This window comes from Danio rerio, chromosome 13 (assembly GCF_052040795.2).
Source record: "Danio rerio strain M-AB ecotype USA chromosome 13, GRCz13ab, whole genome shotgun sequence".
Taxonomy (NCBI): Eukaryota; Metazoa; Chordata; class Actinopteri; order Cypriniformes; family Danionidae; genus Danio; species Danio rerio.
Window position 1 is genome coordinate 24,872,099 of NC_141033.1, and position 21,671 is coordinate 24,893,769.

The 21,671-nt window shown below is 34.4% G+C and overlaps 1 protein-coding gene across 27 annotated transcripts in view; it reads left to right on the forward strand.

Annotated features, from left to right (window-relative positions):
- ldb3a (LIM domain binding 3a) overlaps positions 1–21,671 on the forward strand; it is an 86,394-nt gene that overhangs the window by 5,085 nt on the left and 59,638 nt on the right. For 13 of the 27 annotated variants that reach the window (XM_087278586.1, XM_087278583.1, XM_087278587.1 and 10 more), the window contains 1 exon segment: positions 7,528–7,721. In XM_087278586.1, coding sequence (XP_087134712.1) covers positions 7,626–7,721 — 96 coding nt within the window. In that variant the 5' untranslated portion in view covers positions 7,528–7,625. 27 annotated transcript variants of the gene reach the window in all.

The following is a 21,671-nucleotide window of genomic DNA, read 5'->3' on the forward strand; positions in this document are numbered from 1 at the left end:
ACCCACGTGGGGCGTGGGCGGGGCTGTGACATGCGCCGGAAATGGCTGCTGGGCCAGTTGGCTGCCCGCACTCAACGGATTGTTTTCCATTACCCCTGTTCCCATCCCCTCTGTCTATGTTGTGTCTTGCCGGTGTGCTTATGCTAAGATAGGGCTGTTTTTCTCCCTTTTCTCACTTTGTCCTAATCAAGGGCAAGCTGAGGGGGTGTTTTTTAGCCTAACTGTCCAAATGTATCTTTCTTCGTTTCTAAATGCTACCTCCTAAGATCTGTCTCCCCTGAAAAGTTGTTTGTGATGTTTTGTGTATGGTCTGGGGGGTCCAATTTTCGCTATACGAAAGTGTAGTGACAAATAAAGGCTTGATTGATTGATTGATTGATTGATTGATTAATTTCAGAGTGAAAAATGTAAAAGAAAACCATTGAAAACAATGGCATAATGATTTTGCTTGTTCACAAGAGGTACTTGATTTATTTTTCCTGTAGTGATACATAAGTTTTTAGACTAATGCTTGACACTTGAATTTTAAAGGGATAGTTCACCCAAAAATAATGACATCTTTTATCCTCCACTTGTTTCAAAATATATTTTTTGTTCTGTTGAACATAAACTCAGACGGTGCGGTGGTACAGTGGATAGCTCTGTTGCCTCCCAGCAAAAATGTTTCTGGTTCGAGCCTCAGATGGGTCAGTTGGCATTTCTGTGTGAAGTTTGTATGTTCTCACCGTGTTGGCGTGGGTTTCCTCCGGGTGCTCCGGTTTCCCCCACAAGACATGCGGTACAGGTGAATTGGGTAAGCTAAATTGGGTAAGCTAAATTGTCCATAGTGAATGTGTGTAAATGAGAGTGTATGGGTTTTTCCCAGTGATGTGTTGCAGCTGGAGGAGTATCTGCTGCATAAAACATATGCTGGATAAGTTGGCTGTTCATTCCACTGTGGTGACCCCAGATTAATAAAGGGACTAAGCCGAAATGAAAATGAATGAACACATACCCAGTTTTTCCTACTATGTATATCAATAGTTACAGGTTTCTAACATTCTTCAAAATATCTGCTTTAGTGTTTAACAGATTCAAACTGCTTTGAAACAAGTAGAGGATGAATAAATGGTGGCAGAATAGTAAACTATATCTTTAAATGTTTTATTCTGTACGTTATGTGTATTCATATTTGTCTTGTCTTTTGTCATATTGTCCTTTTAGCTCAGATTGTGATGGACCTGGAATGCGACACCAGTTACTCTTAAGTCAAGAACCAAATGAAGCACCAGAGTACAGATTATGGAGGTATCTGAAGTTGAACTAACTGGAAGCAGGGAACCATACTAATAAAGTTCCTTAAGGTAAAAGCACCTGCTTTATTTTGATAGGAAGTATTTTTTTATAGAGTTCTATTGTTTTATTCTTATTCTAATTTTATTTTATTCATATACTGAATGGAAGTCATTCAAATTTCACAACAAATGATTTGCAGATTGAATATAAAATATAATGACATTTTAATACATTATTTCTTTTGGTTATTCTTTACATCTATATATGGGCAAGTATTTAATCAATGAAAATAATTTTAAACAACTTAACTAACCAAATTACTCTGTTGGACCCTAATATTTAAAATAGCAAAATCCTCAAACTAACACACTCTTGTGAATGCATTCTCACATTCATAAACTCAAAAACACACATTCATACAACAGTCTGACTCACACACAACATCCTCTCTCACAGGTTTTTCTAGCAAACCTCCACCACAATCTTGTCCTTTTATGCTGCTTTTATTTCAAATATTTTAGAGCATTATATAGTCCAGGTTTTTATCACTAAGTATTTTTTTTCCATTCAGCAGGTTCCTTGTAAAGATGAACCCAGGGAAGGATCGAAAGTGGAGAAGACCAGATCAAGAAAGACCACATCAAGATCTACGGTCAGTTCAAAGGTACTTTCACTAATTACCAAGATTTCAGACTATGAATTGATGAAGAAAACATTGAGTGTCAGATCTTCCTACATCGCCTAGCAAAAATTCTTCCCAGTGTCTTGTAGTAGAAGTGATGCAGTCAATCGAGTTTACATTATTTCGTAAACTGCTTTCCGATTTAATAAAAATATATTAACCAAATTTGATTAATGTAACAATTTTGATGAAAAGGGCATGTTTTACTAGAGCTTTTAGCACAAAGGCATCCCCATCTTGGAATATTGCTGTGTTTGACGTCACGGGGTTGGTATGCTGGAAACGTTTTTGAATGAGGTATTTGTATTATTTATACATACAATAGTCTGTCTTAAAGCGTCACTAAATTGTACAGGCATTACAGGTCAAAGCAATCAGTTGTTATATTTATCAAAATAAACAATAAGGCTCTTAAAACACTGCTTTGAAAAATGTAGAAAATGTAAAAAAAAAAAAAAATTAAATACCTTAACTGAAATGAAGTCATTTGTTTTATTATTTTTCAAATATCTATTTTTGTAAAGTCATTTGTTTATAATTATGTAAAAAAAATTCCATGTACTATAAAAGTTATTTAAGCAACAAATTTGCCAGATTGTAAAGGCAGACACAGAATGAGCAAACAAGAAAAAACGTGTAAAATGTGTAAATAAAAGGCTATATTTTAAATTTTTACATCTTTTCATCATATACGTAAAACCTTCCTAAGCTTGAAAATATATTTCCTTAAAATAAACTTCCTTTGTTAGTGCAAATTCCTTTTTAATTAAATTCCTTGTAATTGAACAATTAAACCATTCAAACAAGTTTACACTTATAAAAAGTCCGTAATGAAAATCAGATTTTTAAAACTAAAATAGTACCATGTACTTTTACTCTGTATTAGTATTATTTACTAAAATTTGTTTAATTTTAGCAATATAATAGTATTTCTAGTCCTTTAATTTAATGTGATTTAATTTTCAGTTCTCCTTCCATCTACGAAAACATAAAAAAATTAATAATTTCACAAGCACATTTAAAATAGGTTTAATACTATGAAATATTATATTAATATTATTTTTTATTTTTTATAAATCGATAGGTAGTTCCTATGGAATGTTTTTATGTATTGCTGAGAATACATTTCAGGTGTTCAATACGTTGCTTGTCAGTCTTAAAAATAAAAATAGGTGCTTAAAAAAGTGCTTAAAAGTCCTTAATTTTAATCGAGTTTTGCCTGTATGAACTCTGCAAACAGCACCTTTTAATTGTTGTCTTCTCCTATTTTCAGGATGTTTTGCATTGGACTGTTTTTTTTTGGATTTGACCCTTGCTCGCCCCTGACCTCACTCTTGGACTGCCCTGTTGGATTTTCAGTTTATTTTATTTATTTATTTATTTATTGGTTTTGGGTAGATGCTAATAAATATTTAGTTGTAATTATTTAAATAATATGTTTTTGTTAAATATGCGATTTCTGTGTTTGTTCTGTCTACTCGTACTTGTTTATCTTGTTTCTGTAATTATCATTTGTTTATTTGACCCTTGCCTCGCCACTGATCTTGTTTTTGGATTGCCCTTTATATACATTTTTAATTATTGGTTCTGGTTATATGGTTATAAAATATTTGTTAATTTAATTAATATGCATTTTATAAAAAAATATATATTTTTTCTGTGTTTAATCTGTATCTATTTATCTAATTTGTATATACATTTGTGTTTGTATGTTCTTCTTATTCTGTATATCCACTTACCTAATTTTAACTTTTATATATATTTATTTGCATTTAATTTGTGATAATTCTGTATGCATTTATTTATCTAATTCATATATTTATTTGTATTGCATTGATCAATCTGTTGTTGTTTTTTTTGTATGCATCTATTTATATAATTTATATAAATTATATATTTGTATTTATCAATTTATATGCTTCCTTTAAAGCAATTTTTTAAATAAAGCAATTTAAACTAAGCATTCCTTTTAATGTGATTTATATAGCTACCAAATGTAGATGTGAGCCACATCTAACCCAAAAGTCAGCCGCAACTGAACCAGATCTGGGCCAGATCTGTGAAATTGCATGGGCCGCATCTGGGCCAGATCTGAGAAACTGCATGGGCTGCATGTGGGCCAGATCTGAGAAAGTGCATGGGCCGCAGCTGGACCAGATTTGAGAATGTGCATGGGCCGCAGCTGGGCCAGATCTAAGAAAATGTATGGGCCACATCTGGCCCAGATATGGACCATACTTTTTCTGAGATATGGCCCAGATCTGGTTCAGTTGTGGCTGACTTTTGGATCCTTATGTCAGCCACAATCAGGTTGAGTCATCGCCGTCATTCCGCGCGGTATGTGGGCCAGATGAAAATGGGGGATGTGGGCCATATCTGGGCCAGATGTAATTTGCTATCTGGGTTATTTATTTAGAATATGTTGATTTCCTTTCAACTCTTTTGGTCTGCTAATAAATGATCAAATGTGATCTATACAAAATGTCTTATGAAGAGACAATTAATGTGTGATGGGTCAAAATTAAATTTACAAAAATTAATTTATATACTAAAGAAGCATATTCAAATGAAGCAAAGCATCTTCTTTAATGTTTTAATTGTGAATCAGAAAGAGCTTTATTGCCAGGTATGTTCACACATACAAGGAATTTGTTTTCGTGACAGAGCTTCTACAGTGCAACAGAATTACAGAGACAGGACAAGAAAAAGATAATAAATATATTTAAAAAAAGAAGTAGTGAACACGAAATGACTATAAATAATTATTGTATTTAAAATGCTCCATCATCATTCATTATAATACATTTAGCAACATAGATACTGTATATTGTGACAAACTTAAAGGATATAAAATAATAAGTGATTGTTGTAAATTATATTATATTTTAAATGAATAAAAATGTCTTGCTGACAAATGGGCAAAACCTTGTGGTTTTAAGTATTGACCATTTCAATGTGGTCATGTCATTGGTCCATGAACATTTCCTGCTTGTTATCAAACTATTTTATAACTGTACCAAGAGGCAATTCAAATGTTAAAACAGCTATTGTAATGTTATTGTTTCAATATGTGGCTTTTTGGATTAAAAATGTTAAACAGAAAATGCGTTGGGACCACTGTTTTTGTTTACATTCCTCAAAATGGTCTATAGTGGCAAAGTATTAAGATTTTAAGTTACAAATAAGTAGCGATAATTGATTTTTTTTATTTTTAATGAAGCTACACTATCGTGTTCCTAAATGGAATATTTTAATAGGTATTAAAATGATTCTTGTTCTAAATCAAAATTTTGTTGGGGTTTATATAAGAAACAATAAATAAATGGGCTCAGAAGAACAGAAAATTAAGCAGGATGCATTCTAATCTACAAAATAAACAAATAAATCATTATTACGCTTATTTTTTATGTCTGACAACACATTTTCTTTGACATTCATTAATCCTTTATCTTTTCATGCTTTTGTAAATAGTTTAATCGAGAGGCAGATCAGTTTTTGCTGTAGCAGTATGTCATCTTGGTCAAACACCATAATGAGCAGCAGCGTATCAGAACCGCGTCACACACTGTCCAGGACTGGCATGCTTGTTCTCTGAAATGCCGCTTACGAAGGCCTGATTGTTGAGCATTCATGTACAGTATTACTTCAAATTCTTCCATTGACAAAGAGGGCTAAACTTAGCTGCTAACTAGAGGTCTCCCAAATTAGGCCAGGCAAACAGGCAGGTCCTTAGTGGTTATCTTTCCTCCGATGTCTCAGCGCAGGCCTTGTGATGGCAGAGAGAGCTGGAGTACAACAGGTTCTCTTATCTCAATTCTCTGAGAGCAATAAGAGCATATCAGGCATTTCTCAATGCCACTCATTCTTTGCCTAAAGCTGCTGCTCAATAATAAAGTTTGGTATGGGATTATCTAATATATATGCCATTTGTGGTTTATGTGCAATAAAGAAAAAGGAAAATTCTTATCTTATACAATTCTGACATGTTCATATTAAAAAGTGGCAGTGAAATGCTTTAACAGTTGCTATGATTTTAAAGGTATTGATTGCATCTTAGGTTAAATTATTCATGAAGCTGCACTTGTTGGAAACCAAGGCTGCATTTATTTGATGATCAGTACACTTGTGCAAATTTATAATGATGTTTAATATAATATAATTAATGTGATGACAATGTTGAATTTGTAGCATCAATACTTCAGGCTTCAGTTTCACATGGTCCTTCAGGAATCATTCATTTATTTAAAATCTTTTTATTTATAATTAATTACAGTATTTATTTTGATTTTTGTTTAAATTAAAGCATACTTGCTAAATAAAAATATTATTTCCTAAGTATGTATACTGACTCAGTAGTGTACAGTTGAAGTCAGATTTATTAGCCCCCTTTGAATTTTTTTTTGTTTCGTTTTAATTATTTTCCAAATGATGTTTAACAGAGAAAGGAAATTTTCACAGTATGTCTAATATTTTCTCTTCTGGAGAAAGTCTTGTTTGTTTTATTTTGGCTAGAATAAAAACAGTTTTACATTTTTAAAAGCCATTTTAATGTCAAAATTATTAGCCCCTTTAAGCTATTTTTTTTCTCGATAGTCTACAGAACAAACCACTCTTAACTTGTCTAATTACCCTATCCTGCCTAGTTAACCCAGTTAAAACTTTAAATGTCATTTTAAGCTGTATAGAAGTGTCTTGAATAATATCTAATCTTGTAAAATATTATTTACTGTCATCATGGCAAAGATAAAATAAATCAGTTATTAAAAATGAGTTATTAAAACTACTAAGTTTAGAAATCTGTTGAAAAGATCTACTCTCTGTTAAACAAAAATTGGAGAAAAATAAATGAACAGGTGGGCTAATAATTCAGGGGGGCTAGTAATTCTGACTTTAACTGTATGTTCAAATTTCAATGCATGAAGAATGATGATGAAATTTTAAGGCACTTAATTTAAACAGGGCAACACAGTTCAGTCACAGAATGCATTGTGAATGCATGAGATAAGCGTGTTTGTGTCCGCAAGGATTGCCAATTAACTCTAACCTTTTGTTAACCCTTTATCAGAATCAGCCAGGTTGCATTTGCAAGAAATTGAACTCCTTTACCAATATGAATTCAATTTTCATATGATTTACATGACACAGATTTACATGATATTGATAAATGAGGCACCCAAGAAGAAAAGGAGTCGAGAAAAATCTTTTAGTCTGAGAGGGGACTATATTAGCCCTGTGAATCATGGGAGGCCTGGCATTCTGGGTGTCCCCTTACATGCCATATAAGTACCATTTCTCCCCCCTCCCCACAATGTTATAGTGCTATCGCTCTCGGCAGAGGGGCAGCTATTCTTAGGCTGTCTGTCCAGTTCATCTGAGCAGGCAAGAAAACTCTTCCTCTAGCTCATACAGTAGCTCTTCTCTGTTGCTATTTTGCCGTTTGGGTGGGCCTAAATTCATTACTTTACGCTGGTTATCTTGACCTGCTTGGCCTGGAGATTTTTTAATTTTCGTTTTGGAGAGGTGTGAGTGTTACCTGCATTTTACACATTTTTTTCTTCTTCTTTTTTCAGAGGCTGTTTGGTACGTGCCCCGCCCCCTCCCAAATCCATTTTCCCCATCCATTTGGAGAAATTCTGTTGCTTAAACAATACAAAGGCTTTTTTGAACAATGACTTCGTACAACGTGTCACTCTCTGGACCTCCACCTTGGGGCTTCCGGTTGCAAGGAGGCAAGGACTTCAATATGCCCCTCACCGTTTCTAGGGTAAGACTCCCAAATCTTGGCCAAACAGGCAGCTATTTATTGGTTCGGCATTAGTGATTTGCATCTGAATTTACTGAGATTTTAACAAACGTTGTCTGATGCACATTTACATGAATTCAATTCCAGTTCATTTTAAAATTTATTTAACCAAATTGATGCTCATTGAAATACTTTAATAATATGGCACTCAATTATACCTGATGATTTGAAGTTCATTCATGCATGTATTGCTGAATTGGTCCTGTATACATCTTATGGTGATCCGGAGCTGTTTGTTATGAATGGTGATTTTATTCATCACATGACTTTTCTGTAGAATAATGCTGTATAGATTTTGATTTGGACAATTGTGTTTTTTTTCATTTTTGATCCTGCATTGACTTTTGATGTTGCAAAATATTTTTTTCTGAATGGTTTCATAGTCTTTCTCCAATGCTTCTTTATTAAGCATCCTGTAAATCCATATTTTCAATGTAGATGTACAGTATTGATTGTAGTGTCAGTTCATTACACTCAAGTCAATTCTTCTTTGCTCTGCTGTTATTCATGAGGTCTGATAGCTAATGCTTCTTTTGAGCAGCTGTTTCTGTGAAATTGTGGTTCGATATATACAAGGAATTCAGCATAAATGAGCTCAGAAGGACATTTATTTTGCCAATGTTGTTGTGAGAGATGGGAAGGTCATATCACAGAAGGCGAATTCTCCTTGTACACAAGTAATTACAGCTCTTCAAGTGCTCCTGGAGGCAGTCTACATCTTGCAAGCATAAAGGCAATAGACCAAAGAACATTAAAATATATCATTGGCATGAGTGCATTTGACCATGATGAATCTGTCAGTGAGGTTGTGTTGGAGTATCTGTCAAACAAGAGCACAGTCCAAATGCACCTTCCTATTCTCAGATGTCTAGTGAGGACAGATTCACTGGCCCAGTATGTTGCAGGCATTAGAGGCTCTTGAAAAAATAGATGCTCTTGTGCTAGAAAAAAAAGAAGTCAAACAGTGGCACAGTGGGATGATACACTGCCATTTTGGCACCTCTGTCAACATAGCCTGTGGTCAGGAGAAAGAGCGCCTGCCACTATTCACAGCATTGGTCATATTATAGTGACGTAAACACTCTCAGCAGTATCGTAATGCATAATGGAATCCTCTGACGCTCTTCTAGGCTTTTTATTTGCAGCTTTTGACAGCCACTTGGCCTCACTGTACTGGTTACTAAGAATATCTAAATCAAGAGGTGTGTGTGGCAGGTCTGTTTGTCTTGGGTACAGGAAAAGGCCAGTAGCACAGGGCCCAGTCAGTCAATGTGGAGTGACAGGTGGTACCCAGTACTCACTTTTGTTCTGGTTGTCTGGTGGCTCAACAGGAGGAGTTTCTATAAAAGTACTTCACAGGTGTGAGGGTTTGTCATAAGGAATAAAGAAGTGTGTGTATTCTGCATATGAATCAAGATGTTTGGTTGAGTATCGTATTAGGAGGATCCTTGTAACTTAAGAAGATGAATATTATTTTGCAGGAGACAGGCGGCCTTGGTGCTATTTACTGATCTGCCAGTGAGAATTCCAGTTTAGTGCTGGAGACTTTGTTCTGAGTGTGAACACATGCGATACTGGGCTGTTGCTACTTCTGGATTGTTCAGATTGAGAAGTTTTATTGCATTGCACAAAAGGTTCTTTATTGTGAATAAAATGTAAATCTATATTTTTTACATTTGGATGTTCTTCAGACTAAAATGCAAATGGTTCTTTTTAACCAAAATGTTTGGGACTTTATAATATTTTTATGAATATAAAGGTGACCAACTTAAAACTTTAAGTGTATATTGGGAAGAGAAAATATGGTTAAGATATATGAACTGCCAATTAATCAATCAATGAATTAATCAATAAAAGGTAAAAAGAAATATAGAATCTCCTAATAAAATATAATTATTGATGTAGTTCACATTTAATATTATTTATTGCATAATTAAAACAGGATATAAAGAAAGACCATTTTTCAGAGCCACCTTTTAAAAACGATCTATATTTAAAATGGTCCACCCCCCACTCATTTTTATTTTTCATTAAGTCTTAAAGAAAAAAACACTGTGAAAAAAATGAAGTTGTATTAAATATGTTCTATTCTTTATTACAGTGTGTATATATATATATATATATATATATATATATATATATATATATATATATATATATATATATATATATATATATATATATATATATATGTTTTATTTATTTTAAATTACCATTTTAGTTCAATGTAATGAATCAAACAGCTTGTACAAATACATAATCACCAAATCCCTAGAAAAATCTAATTAACGTTAATTATTTAAGTGTTTTGTAATTATGCAAGACAATTTTTCTTACAGTATTAACAATTTTTTGTTAATCAAATGTTCTTAAAAAGTAAGGGAGTAAAGAACCACAGGATTTGATAAAGATGAGTAAACTGTGTGTTGTCATTTCAGACTGATGAGAAGTGTCATCAACGTAATAATGCTTAATTTTAAAACACAGGCTCATTGTGAAAACGTACCCCTGTATACATTTCTGGATAGTGTGAATTATGTAGCCAGAGCAACGTATGGCTGCATTTCATCTTTAAAATGAATGCTAGAGGGCGGTATGACGCCACTTTGGCTTCGGTTTTTTTTTTTATGCTACCAGCTGACCGCTCTTACTAGTTTGCCCAGTAGCTCACCATGTATGTTGGCAGACTTGAGATGCAGAGAGGAGTTGACCACTATGACAGGGTTCCGGCAAAGAACAGTTACAGAAAGCCAGTAAAACAAAAACAAAAGTTAAAAAATAAAATTAACAAATAAACAACAGGGTGAGAATGTGGTAAGAGCTGAAAGTATGGTAATAGTCAGGCTAGGGCTTTTTTTTCTGGATTGCTTTTGAAAACACTATCGGTCTGGTTTAGGCAAGAGGATGGTTGAAGGATATCGTCGTTAGGTCAGTCAGTCAGTCGACAGCGGCCTCTGGTGGATTTCGGCAAGAACAGCAGGTGCGAATGAAAGAAATTTGAGATCTGAAAAATCTTACACAGCGGATTCGCAAAAGCAAAAACTGCAAAAAAACATACCTGCTGAGATGTATTTTGTGATCTCCAGAAATGCATGTATCAATGATGAGCCTGGGTTGTTTATTTGATAGTGTGTTTTTCAGTGTTGGCAAAGTTTTCAAATGTTTGAAACAGAGCAGTACTAATAATATATAACAGATGATACACAAGTGTATTTTCTGCCTTTCTTAGACAAATATACTGGGTTTTTGAATTGGCTGAGATGTTGTTGGCAGATGCCATTGTGTATCACTGTGTGTGCTCTTGTTGAGCGCTAGGTGCTGAAATGAGGGTTTCTCTTGGCCGAGAGCACCTCAGACTGGAACAGATGGCACACAGAAAGCATGAACTTGCAATTTAGTTCAAACTGAAAGCAGCAGATGAGGGATATAAATACCTCTGGGTGGTTTGGATGAAAAGGAGCTGCAAAGGAAAATAATACTTTTTATCTGGAGAATGCATTAGACGGTAATTAGGTAACAGCAACAAAAGAGACTTTGGCATGTTGGCAGGAATGACATTGGAAAATATAGAAATCTAATCTAAGAGGCCTCTAAATTAATGATGTAGAAATTGCTATGAAAATTTGAAAAAAAAGTAAGATTTAAGTGTTAAAATGAAAACTTGTTTTAGTTGTTCAGTACAGGTAGAGTACAGTAAAGCACAGATGACAAAATCAATGCTCCTCTTAAAATGAATGACGGTAATAATAATAGGGGGTTGTTTGGCCTGTGGGTGTAAAAGAGGAAAGTCATGGGGTTACCAGCGCTGAAGTACCTTATACTTAGACTAATGTTCTGTGACATTTCATTTGACACTGTGGTGTCTTTAGAAACGTGGTTGCGTCTAAAAAGGTTTTAAAGCCAGCAGGGATCCACTGTTTAGGGTCTGCCAAAACACTGTATCATCCAATGAAAAGGATTTGTGAAAGTCTTATGATGCAAAACAAAACAAAATAGAATTGTATGCTTTATAAATATTATCTTATTGGATGCTATTGTAGAGCACCAACTGGTGGAATATGCTGTAAAGATTTGACTCAAATTAAAATTGTAAGGCAACTTGCTGCAGAATTTTTTTTAGTTGACAACTTAAATTAGTTCAAGTGCATAATTGGGTAAAAAGTTGAGTCAACTCAAAAGTGCTGTGCAGCAAGCTGCCTTAAACTTTTAAAAATATATTTTTTAACAGTATAGTGTTGTTGTGGTCTTTAAATATGGAAGTTTCAAATTAAGGTTTGTTCTCATTCATATGGTATTCACTGAGCATCCAGTTTAAGCTTGTGAAGATTGAGTTTTATGGTTGGCCTGAAATTGATCTGCATTTTTAACACTATGAGTGTGTTGTATTAATGACACAAATGTAGCCGTCTCTTAACTTGGATGGCATTCAAGTTTTTTTTTCTTTTTTCTTCTGTCTATAAATAGCACAGCACCCCTGATAAGAGCGTTCCCAACAGTGTTGATTTTCATTGTGGCTTTCCAATGCTGGACTGTTTATATGACATCTCTCTACACATCTAGTCTCTAATGAGCCCAGGGAAATCGTTGATTCCAGTCAGTCTTCAGGAAGACTTATGCTGGCAGATGAACACAAATCTGTTCCATTTATAATGCTGGTTATTGCATTGTCTTTTCCCATGAGCTAGTTGAAAGAAAATAGAAGTCACATTAGTCTTTTCTGTCGTTTGTGGGTGTTTGATATCTGTGTTTATTTTACTGTATTTATTAAATTTTACATAATTATATTTTCACTGATCATACACTGTGGTGTCAGTATGCTTTTTCTTTTAGATAAAAATAAATAATAAATAGTATCAAACAATCAAAACGTTTATAATATTACAAAATATTTTGTTCAATTAAATGCTGATCTTTCTAAAGAATCCTGAAAAAATATTCACCAATATTAAGTATTTTTAATATTGATAATAATGTTTCTTAACATCAAATCAGTATTTTAAAATGATTTCTGTAAGATCATGTGACACTGAAAATTCTGCTTTGACATCACAGTTTGACATCACTGCTTTACATTACACAATAAATGAGCACAATTACACAATAAATTATGCAATAAATTAAAAAACATAAAATTTATTTTTGTTTTAATAAGTTTCTTTTAATTTTTGTATTCATATTTTTTTTACCAAAATGTAATTAGTCATATTTTTAGGTTTCATTATTTTATTAATGGCTGTAAATTATATCACTATAATAAAATTAGTTATGTGGTGTAAAATATTATTGATTTGCTTGGCTTTTATTTATTATTTATTATTTGTTTTTGTGTCATCGAGCTGGTTAGCTATGATGATCTCACTCTATATAACCGTGTAATTAACATCACTTTTTTATGGCAGTTTTGCATTCAGCATGGATAGACAAATTGCTTATCACTCATTCTATCCGGATTCAAAATGCAAAACTGATATTGTTTGTACACTCATTATAGAGATCAATTAAATCTGATTAAGTCAGGAAACAAAGACACTCCTCATGTTTTGCAGGAGGCTTAAAAAATGAGTCTGTTGCAAGTGCCATGACCCTTAAATAGTGGTTAATAATCTTATTATATAATGCCAGGCTTTCTCAGATAATCCCAAACCAGTATAGGTTAAAGTACCCAGTCTCTGTGTGTGCCATGAGAGCCTGAAGCTGGTGCTGCTGACAGGCAGAGCTGTTTTTAGACAGCTGCTGAAGGTCAAGTCAGTCCTGCTGGGGAAGACTGTAAGTGCTATTACATACCAACATCCACCAAAGCCACACACAGTGCACACATTTAGGTGGTTTTCAGCCAAATCATATTGTTCGCTTAAATGCTCATAGCTCATCAGATTAGCTTTGATGTGCTGTTATAAACCCTGGGTCTTTTACACATGTGTTTTATTCATCGGGTGTTGGGCAGGTTTACTCAGCTCTTATACGAGGGGTGCTTCGGCAGGGGAGGATCAGGTCACATTGCATTTATATGGTGTCGGATTCTTTTCGGTCTTGTTAGCAAAAATGAGTCCATCTGGTCAAGTACTTGCGCCTCAATCAGGGGAGATTACTGCTACTTCTCTTTTATGTAACTGATCTCAGATTTTAGATAGCGATTCTGGGCTGAAAGCAAAAAATTGGGATGCACTTTGTTTTTTTCTGTGAGCGTGTATGATTCATCTATAGATAAGTATGGTTTCATGAACAAGTTTTGCATGAGGCAGCAACAAACCGGCCTTGGCAGGGCACAATAAAATGAATGGTTTTTATAGCGCATCGCTGCTTCACACCATGCAATAGGCCTGCTCGATTTTGTGAAAAATCATAATCACGATTATTTTGGTCATAATTGTAATCACGATTATTCAAAACGATTATCAGTTAGTAAGTCAAAATTATTAGCGCTCCTGAGAATTTTTTTTTAAATAAATATTTCCCAAAAGATGTTTAACAGAGCAAGGAATTTTAACAGTATTTCCTCTAATATTTTTTCTTCTGGAGAAAGGCTTATTTGTTTTATTTTCGCTAGAATAAAAGCAGGTTTAAATATTATGAAACCCATTTTAAGGTCTATAATATTAGCCCCCTTAAGCAATATATTTTTATACAGAAGAAACTACTGTTATACAATTAACTGCCTAATTACCCTAATTATGCCTTTGAATTGCACTTTGAATCTGAATGCTTGTTGTTTGAAAAATATCTAGTCAAATATTATGTACTGTCATCATAGCAAAGAGAAAAGAAATCAGTTATTAGAAATGAGTTATTAAAAGTATTATGTTAAGAAATCTTCTGTCCATTAAACAGAAACTGGGGAGGAAAATGGTTGCTAATTTTCAGGAAGGCTAATAATTCTGACTTCAACTGCATATATACAGTTATTTTCCACCTTGCAATAAAAAGAGAAATAAATACATATACAATAGAATAAAATTATGAAACAAACTGTGCTTTCAGCATCTTCACTGTAAGAAAAACACTTTAACCTTCAGTCAAGACCACTGAGGGATTTTCTCCTGTTGTTGTTTGATTAATGAGCAGGATTATTGTGCGCTGTCACTTTAATAGTTTCTCTTTCACATGTCTTTTGATTCTCAACTCGTTTGTTTATGACACAAATGAGGGTTAATATGAATAGTCACTAAACACAGCATTTTGACACCTATTTGACCATTAAAGTGCTCACGTTAAGATGGCTTTAGATGTGTGCGCTCTGCTCGTCTCAGTGTGCGAATGAGACCGAATGCTGACCGCATGCTTCTGACTGTGTGTGTGCGCCGCGCACACACACACACACACACACACACACACACACACACACACACACACACACACACACACACACAGAAGCATTCGGTCTTTCGCGCTTTTAAGAGCAACACGTGTACAACTGGAAAGAGGGCGGTAAATGATGCAATAATTGTGTATCTCGATTAATGGTTAAAGAAAAAAACGAAATCGAAATCGGATTTTCGATTAATTGCACAGCCCTACCATGCAATGACTATGGCTATAGAGAGAGTGAAACTTGTTCTGCTGAACAGGTGATTCTGTTGAATGATGATTCTTGATGCAGAGTGTTCTCTTAGAAACTATGCACAAAGGAAAAAAAAGTTTAAAGGTCTGGTTCACCATAAAAAAAAGAAAAGAAAAGAAAATTTAAGTGTACGCCAATTCTGCTTGTTTGAAGCTACTTATATAGATTACAGCAGACAGTATAAGGACAAGTGAGTACAGTTTTAATTTACAATTCAACACATGAGTACCTACTTTGTTGTAAAGTTCACATGTGAGTTTGCATCCATTTCATGTTATTATGTGAAAGAAATCTTAGAAATTTTAGACTGTTGGTAATGCATTCTCGTCATTATTGCGTTCAGAATGTAATGATGTTGCAAATTTGGGCTGCACAATATATCGTTACAGCATCGATATCGCAATGTGATCATTTGCTATAGTCACATTGCAGGATATGTAATGTTGAGTCTGAAATATAATTTACTATTTACATGTGTTTTTAAGGCCTGTGACAGTATGCTATCTATAACTATATGTAATAAATAATGTTATAGAATTTTTAACACATTGAAGACTTTGCAGTATTACTTTACATATGGTCATTCAATTACTGTATACCCAAATACTGACAGACTCCTTGAAAAACAATGAACAAACAGTTTATTTAATTTGTATCTTTGCTCTTAGATAGTATATTATTTTATGCACTCACGTACAGAATCATCTCAATAAATCTTAAATGATCAATTCTTTTTTAAAAAGAGACATTCAAGTTATCTGGTGAAATTGTATTCTTATGCAATATATATCACAGGATAACAAAATAACGCAATGTTAGATTTTTCCAATAACACGCAGCCCTAATCAGCACAGGCTGATTTTTGATCTGGTATTATAAGACCTCAGTGAACTGAAATTTTGTGAATGTTTTCAAAGTGCTGATAGTCATTAGCCAGGGTTTCTATCCTACCTTGAAACAAATCTTTTCAAATTTTACCAAAAGAAAAAATTTCAAATGCGAATTAGGTGCATTTCCAGTTCCACTAGTGGTTTGAGAGGCTTATTATTGTTAATATAGTAAACAAATGTAAACAAAAAAGCAAGCATAATGGATGCTTGTTAAGTGGATGTAATGTTCGCAAATGCGCTTATTGTTTCCATTCTCCATTATTCACATTGACCTTTTTTTTTGGCCAAAACTAAATTCCAAAACCAAATTGAAGGTAGTGTGTTTTTTTAGTCAATTAAATGATTCTTATTCTAAATTTCATGTATCAATTAATCATTAATCATTAATTCAAAATGCACAATAATTTAGGGTGATTAAAACCATGTTATTGACTTAAAATTTCCAAAGACTAACATTTCAGCTATAAAAACTTCACAAAGAAGTTTAACCTACATCTTGGATGAGTAACACCCTCATAATAATACATTTACATTTTTGCTGAACTATCCATTTAAGAAAGTATTTAGTCTGCAATTCACTACCACATTAACTTCAAATTATTCTTGTATTGCAATCTGTCAGTCCATCCAGCCATAAAATGTCTCTCTCTGGTTTTCTCTATGGCCTACTTTTCCCTCCTGTGACTTACTTGACCTACAGAACAGCTCCTTTGTGTTGTTGTGAGTGAGCAGGAGATTTGAGCTGGCATATCAGCCACTCATTCATCCAGGCATCAATTGGAATGAGCTGAGAATGGAGAGTTAATGCACGTTTTGTGTGCCAGGCCTAGTAATCCGCCCCACTCAGGCTCTCCAAGCCTTTGTTTTCCCATGCTCCCTTCCTTTTCCTCCTGTCGTTAGTTTTGCTAACACTGGCACAAAGCAACAGTATCGGTGCATTCATTAAAACATACATCTGAATCAGAAATGTTTTGCCAATGGGCTTAATTCATGTTGTTTTTTCTGTTGATGAATTAAGTTAAAAATTCTGTCATCAGTTATGCAACTACATCGTGTATCGAAGCAAGTTTTCTCCACACTCTCAGAAATAAAGGTACAAGATCTGTCACTGGGGCTATACCTTTTCAAAAGGTAAGTTTTTGTTAATAACAGGTCCTTAAAAGGTATATTAATACCTAAAACGTACAAGTGTGTACCTTACAGTAACCTAAAGGCACAAAAGTGTTACCAAAACATAATAATGTCCACCTTCATAGTACAAAAGTGTACCTTCTGAAAAGGTTCCACCCTAGTGACAGATTTTGTACCTTTATTTCTGTAAGTGCAATGGTGTAAAAAAAGTGTGTTTTGTAACACACAATAGAGTGGAAAGTGTGTTTTTCCCTTACAATTTAGAATTTATATCTCACAATTAGGCATGGGCCGGTTGAAGATCCTGACAGTATGATCACCTTGGATAAAAATTTCACGGTTTCACAGTATCACGGCATTGTGATTACTGCTCTAAATAATATTCTTTTAGAATGTCTGGATAAAAAACTAAATTATTTCCCCTGTAAACACACTGTATATTATGTTGAGAAACATTTAAAATAGTTTGGAGTAGTAAACATGTCAGGCTAAATAATTCAAATAAATGATTGACTTCTGGTGTCTTCATTTGTTTCAAAAACAGGGATTTCTTTACCATTTAAACGCCATCTTTGGATATCTTTTCTGCTGAAGATACTGTTGTCCTAAATAAAAAACACAACAACAAAAAAAGGGTAAATAAAAAAATCTTACACATACCTTAGGAACAGTAAAAATTTGTCGGTTTTATAACCTTGACTTTTCCAAACCGCGGTATACCTTGAAAACGGTTATCGTCTTATGCCTACTCACAATTGCAAGTTAATAATCATTGTGAGTTTATTTTGCTATTAGAATTTAGTGTTTACATCTTTACATTTTGCAAGATTTTCTTTATTTCTGAGTTTTTAAAGTTTACATGTTAAAAGAAATCTGCTTTTCTTTTTGTACTGAAATTCTGAGCCCTCAAGTTTTCTTGGAATTCTGAGTTTACAAATGCAATTGATTTTTTAATTCTTATTTACTGTTGGGGATGTTTTCATTCACTCTGAAAACATCCTCAACAGCACATGAGGGGTTTTTGAAAAATATTTTTTTGATTACAAAATTATGAGACCATATAATCACTGTGTATTTCTGCACCATCAAATGTGGTTATAATGGCAGTCAGTTGAGCAAAAACAGCCACCAACAGTGAATTAGAGAGAAAAAATGAAAATCAATTAAAAAACAATGCATCAAAGGCTATGTTTTTTCACATGTCCAAGACTTTGTTAAAAGGTTAAAAAAAATCCAGTCCGCAGTTACTTTCTATATTGAAAATACGTTATTTTGTGTGTGTTTTTTCCCTAACAAATCAGTGACATAATTTATTTGGATTTTACAATTAAATTTGGCAATTAAAGAGTTTAGCAGTTTTGATCAGGACTGAGGTTGATTAACAGACTTATGCAAAATAAACTTGTATAAAATATTAATTTGATGCATTTTACATTAATTTAATTCAGTGGATGTTTTTTATCCCTAACATAACAAAAGGGTAGTAAATTTAAACAGTGCACAGTGCAAAAGTTAAATTTTATTAAAATTAAATCTCAAATTTTGACAAGTAAATCTCTTAATATCGTTGCTTATTTTCTTGCACTTGCAAATTTATGCTGGACATCAAGACATTTTTCTCAGATTTTCAAGTTTATGTCTCACAGTTCTGAAATTATGCAATCTTTATCAGCAGTGAAGAAAGTGAGATCACGAGGAAAGTCACTATACAGTACAATACAAAAAAGTAACTATTGTGAGATAAATAGTTGAAATGCATATATTATTTCTGCGTAAAGGCTTCCATAATGCCATTGCCTGCTTATTTTGGGCTGACCTATCCTTTTAACCATGAGTCAGATGTTACTTTATGGGGATGTCGCCACAAGACCATGAACACTACCGTCATGGTGGCATTTCTAATGGTGGCAGGACATCCCCTTGCTACATGTGGCAATTGGGCTTGACATTTATAGAGGAAAAAGACTCTTAAAACAACCCCAACATTGTAGCTGCAAGCACTCATTCACGCCGACATAATTAGAGCAGCTGTCAAGCAAGGGAAAAAAAGATCCCACTATGGGAAGTTAAATACACAACACCTTTTTGAAAGGAGGGGGGAGAAGGCTGTCATTTGAAGCTATTTTGAACTCATCACAGCCGTCTGAATGCAAGCATAATCACCCCAACTTGATTTAACCCATGGTTAGTTGTTACAAGTGGAAAGATATCCTAACCAGCTGAGTTTTTTTACTAAACCTAGCTGTACCCCAATAAGCTGATGAGACATACTTCAGTTATTTGTGAATTTGAGCCAAAGAGTAGGAGCTTAGTTGAGGGCTGCAGTTATATTTGCTTCATAAACATGAGCGTTAAACTTGAGCTGGATAATTAATTCAAGAAAATAATTATCAGAAACTGTGCCACAGCATCAGGGCAGCTACAATCTGTCATATTTGCCCATGAGTATGCGTGAAGTGTGAAGTGGATATTTAGACCATCCAGGTGTCGGATTGCATTGATCATGTTAAGCCCATCCACAGTGTGGACGTGACCACAGGAGTGGAAACACAGCTGTCACATACCGATACATTTTTAAAGATATTACACACAGAAGCCGAGGTATTTCTCTAACAACAGCACTGATTTGTGCGGCACAGACTGAATGATCAAACTTCCTTTCAATCTGCAGGCTTTTTGAATCCGCGTGCGCGTGTGTGTGTGTGTGTGTGTGTGTGTGTGTGTGTGTGTGTGTGTGTGTGTGTGTGTGTGTGTGTGTGTGTAAAAAGATCAACACAGCTGTTCTACACTCTTATTGGGTGCTGAAAGCATAATCGAATTAACCAAAATATTTAATAAGCAAACACTCAGGGGGTGCAGTCAAAGATTTTGTATGTCTAATAATTATCAGCTTTACACTGGTAACTAGATATCCTTGATTCATATTAGATTTAGGGCCCTATCATACACTTGGCGCAATGTGGCACAAGGCGCAACACAATTGTTGTTTGCTAGTTTCAGCTTGGCGCAAGATTCGTTTTGACGTTTTGCGCCACACTGTTTAAATAGCAAATGCATTTGCGGTCATATGTCCGCCCATAGGTGTTCTGGTCTAAAAAGAAAGGCGTGTTGAGGTGCATTGCTGGCATGTTGCTATTTTGAGAAACTGTAATAGATGTTTCAATTGACCAGAACAAAGCTGGTCTATTGTCCAGCGCAGAGCGCGTTAGTTGTGCGCCTCGCTTACACACTGCTTAATGCACACAACATGTAGAGCAATACGCAAATATCTTTACAAATGAAAAAGAATTAAAATATTAAGGATATATGTAGGATATAAATATAAAGGATTAAATTATTACAAAACATTATTTTCTAGCCTACATAAATATAAAAACCATACTTTCATGCCTTATTCATTTCGGGGGGCTTTTTCAGTTTATTCGTGACAATGTAGATGCTCTGTTTAACTGTTTTCTTGCTAGTGAAATGCTCAGTTTTTCCACTTACACTTACTTTACGTCATGTAAATAGCCAATGTGCCATAGCGCAACGCAACTGACTCTTACAGGGAATGGCAGATAAGCCTCTGATTGATTTATTCTCAAAACACACCTATAACTCATTAAGAAAATAATCTGAACGGTTTTAGACCATGCGCCACGCCGCAAAGCGGATTTTTCCGTCCTTATATTAGCAAAAGTGGATTCTCTTAATGTGTTTGCGCCCTGTGCTTTGCACTTTGCACATAGATCGTCAAAATAGAGCCCTATATCTTACATTTGCACTGATTATTAGTTAATTCCTATATTACTGTTGTATGTTTTGCTTTTGATATACCATGATGAACCTATAAAAATTATCAGAAAAACAGCAATGACAATAACATTTAGGCCAGATAGCTGTTCTTTAAGTTGTATGATTTCATCTGAAAGTCTGATTTATTTTTATGGCTAAATGTGTATGGTTTGACAATTTTGCTGCCGTTTATGAATAATTAAAGACAAAATATGACCTGATAATATGTATATCTGTCAGCGTAGCAAAAGCAAGAGACAGGCTGTATTTGAAATCACCCCCATACCCTTAAATAGTGCACTATTTGAGGAAGCAGCTATTTGTTGTGGTGTCTCTGAAACCATAGTGGACATTCTGAAGTCATTTTTGTTGTTTATACAGTGATGATTATTGTTCTTACTTATTCCACTTTGAAGTCTACACGGTGGCTCAGTGGGTAGCACAACCGCCTCACAGCAAGAAGTTGGTGTTCCTGTGTGGAGTTTGCATGTTCTCCCCGTGTTAGCGTGCGTTTCCTCCGGGTGCTCGGTGTTGGGCTGGGGGGGTTGTGCACAA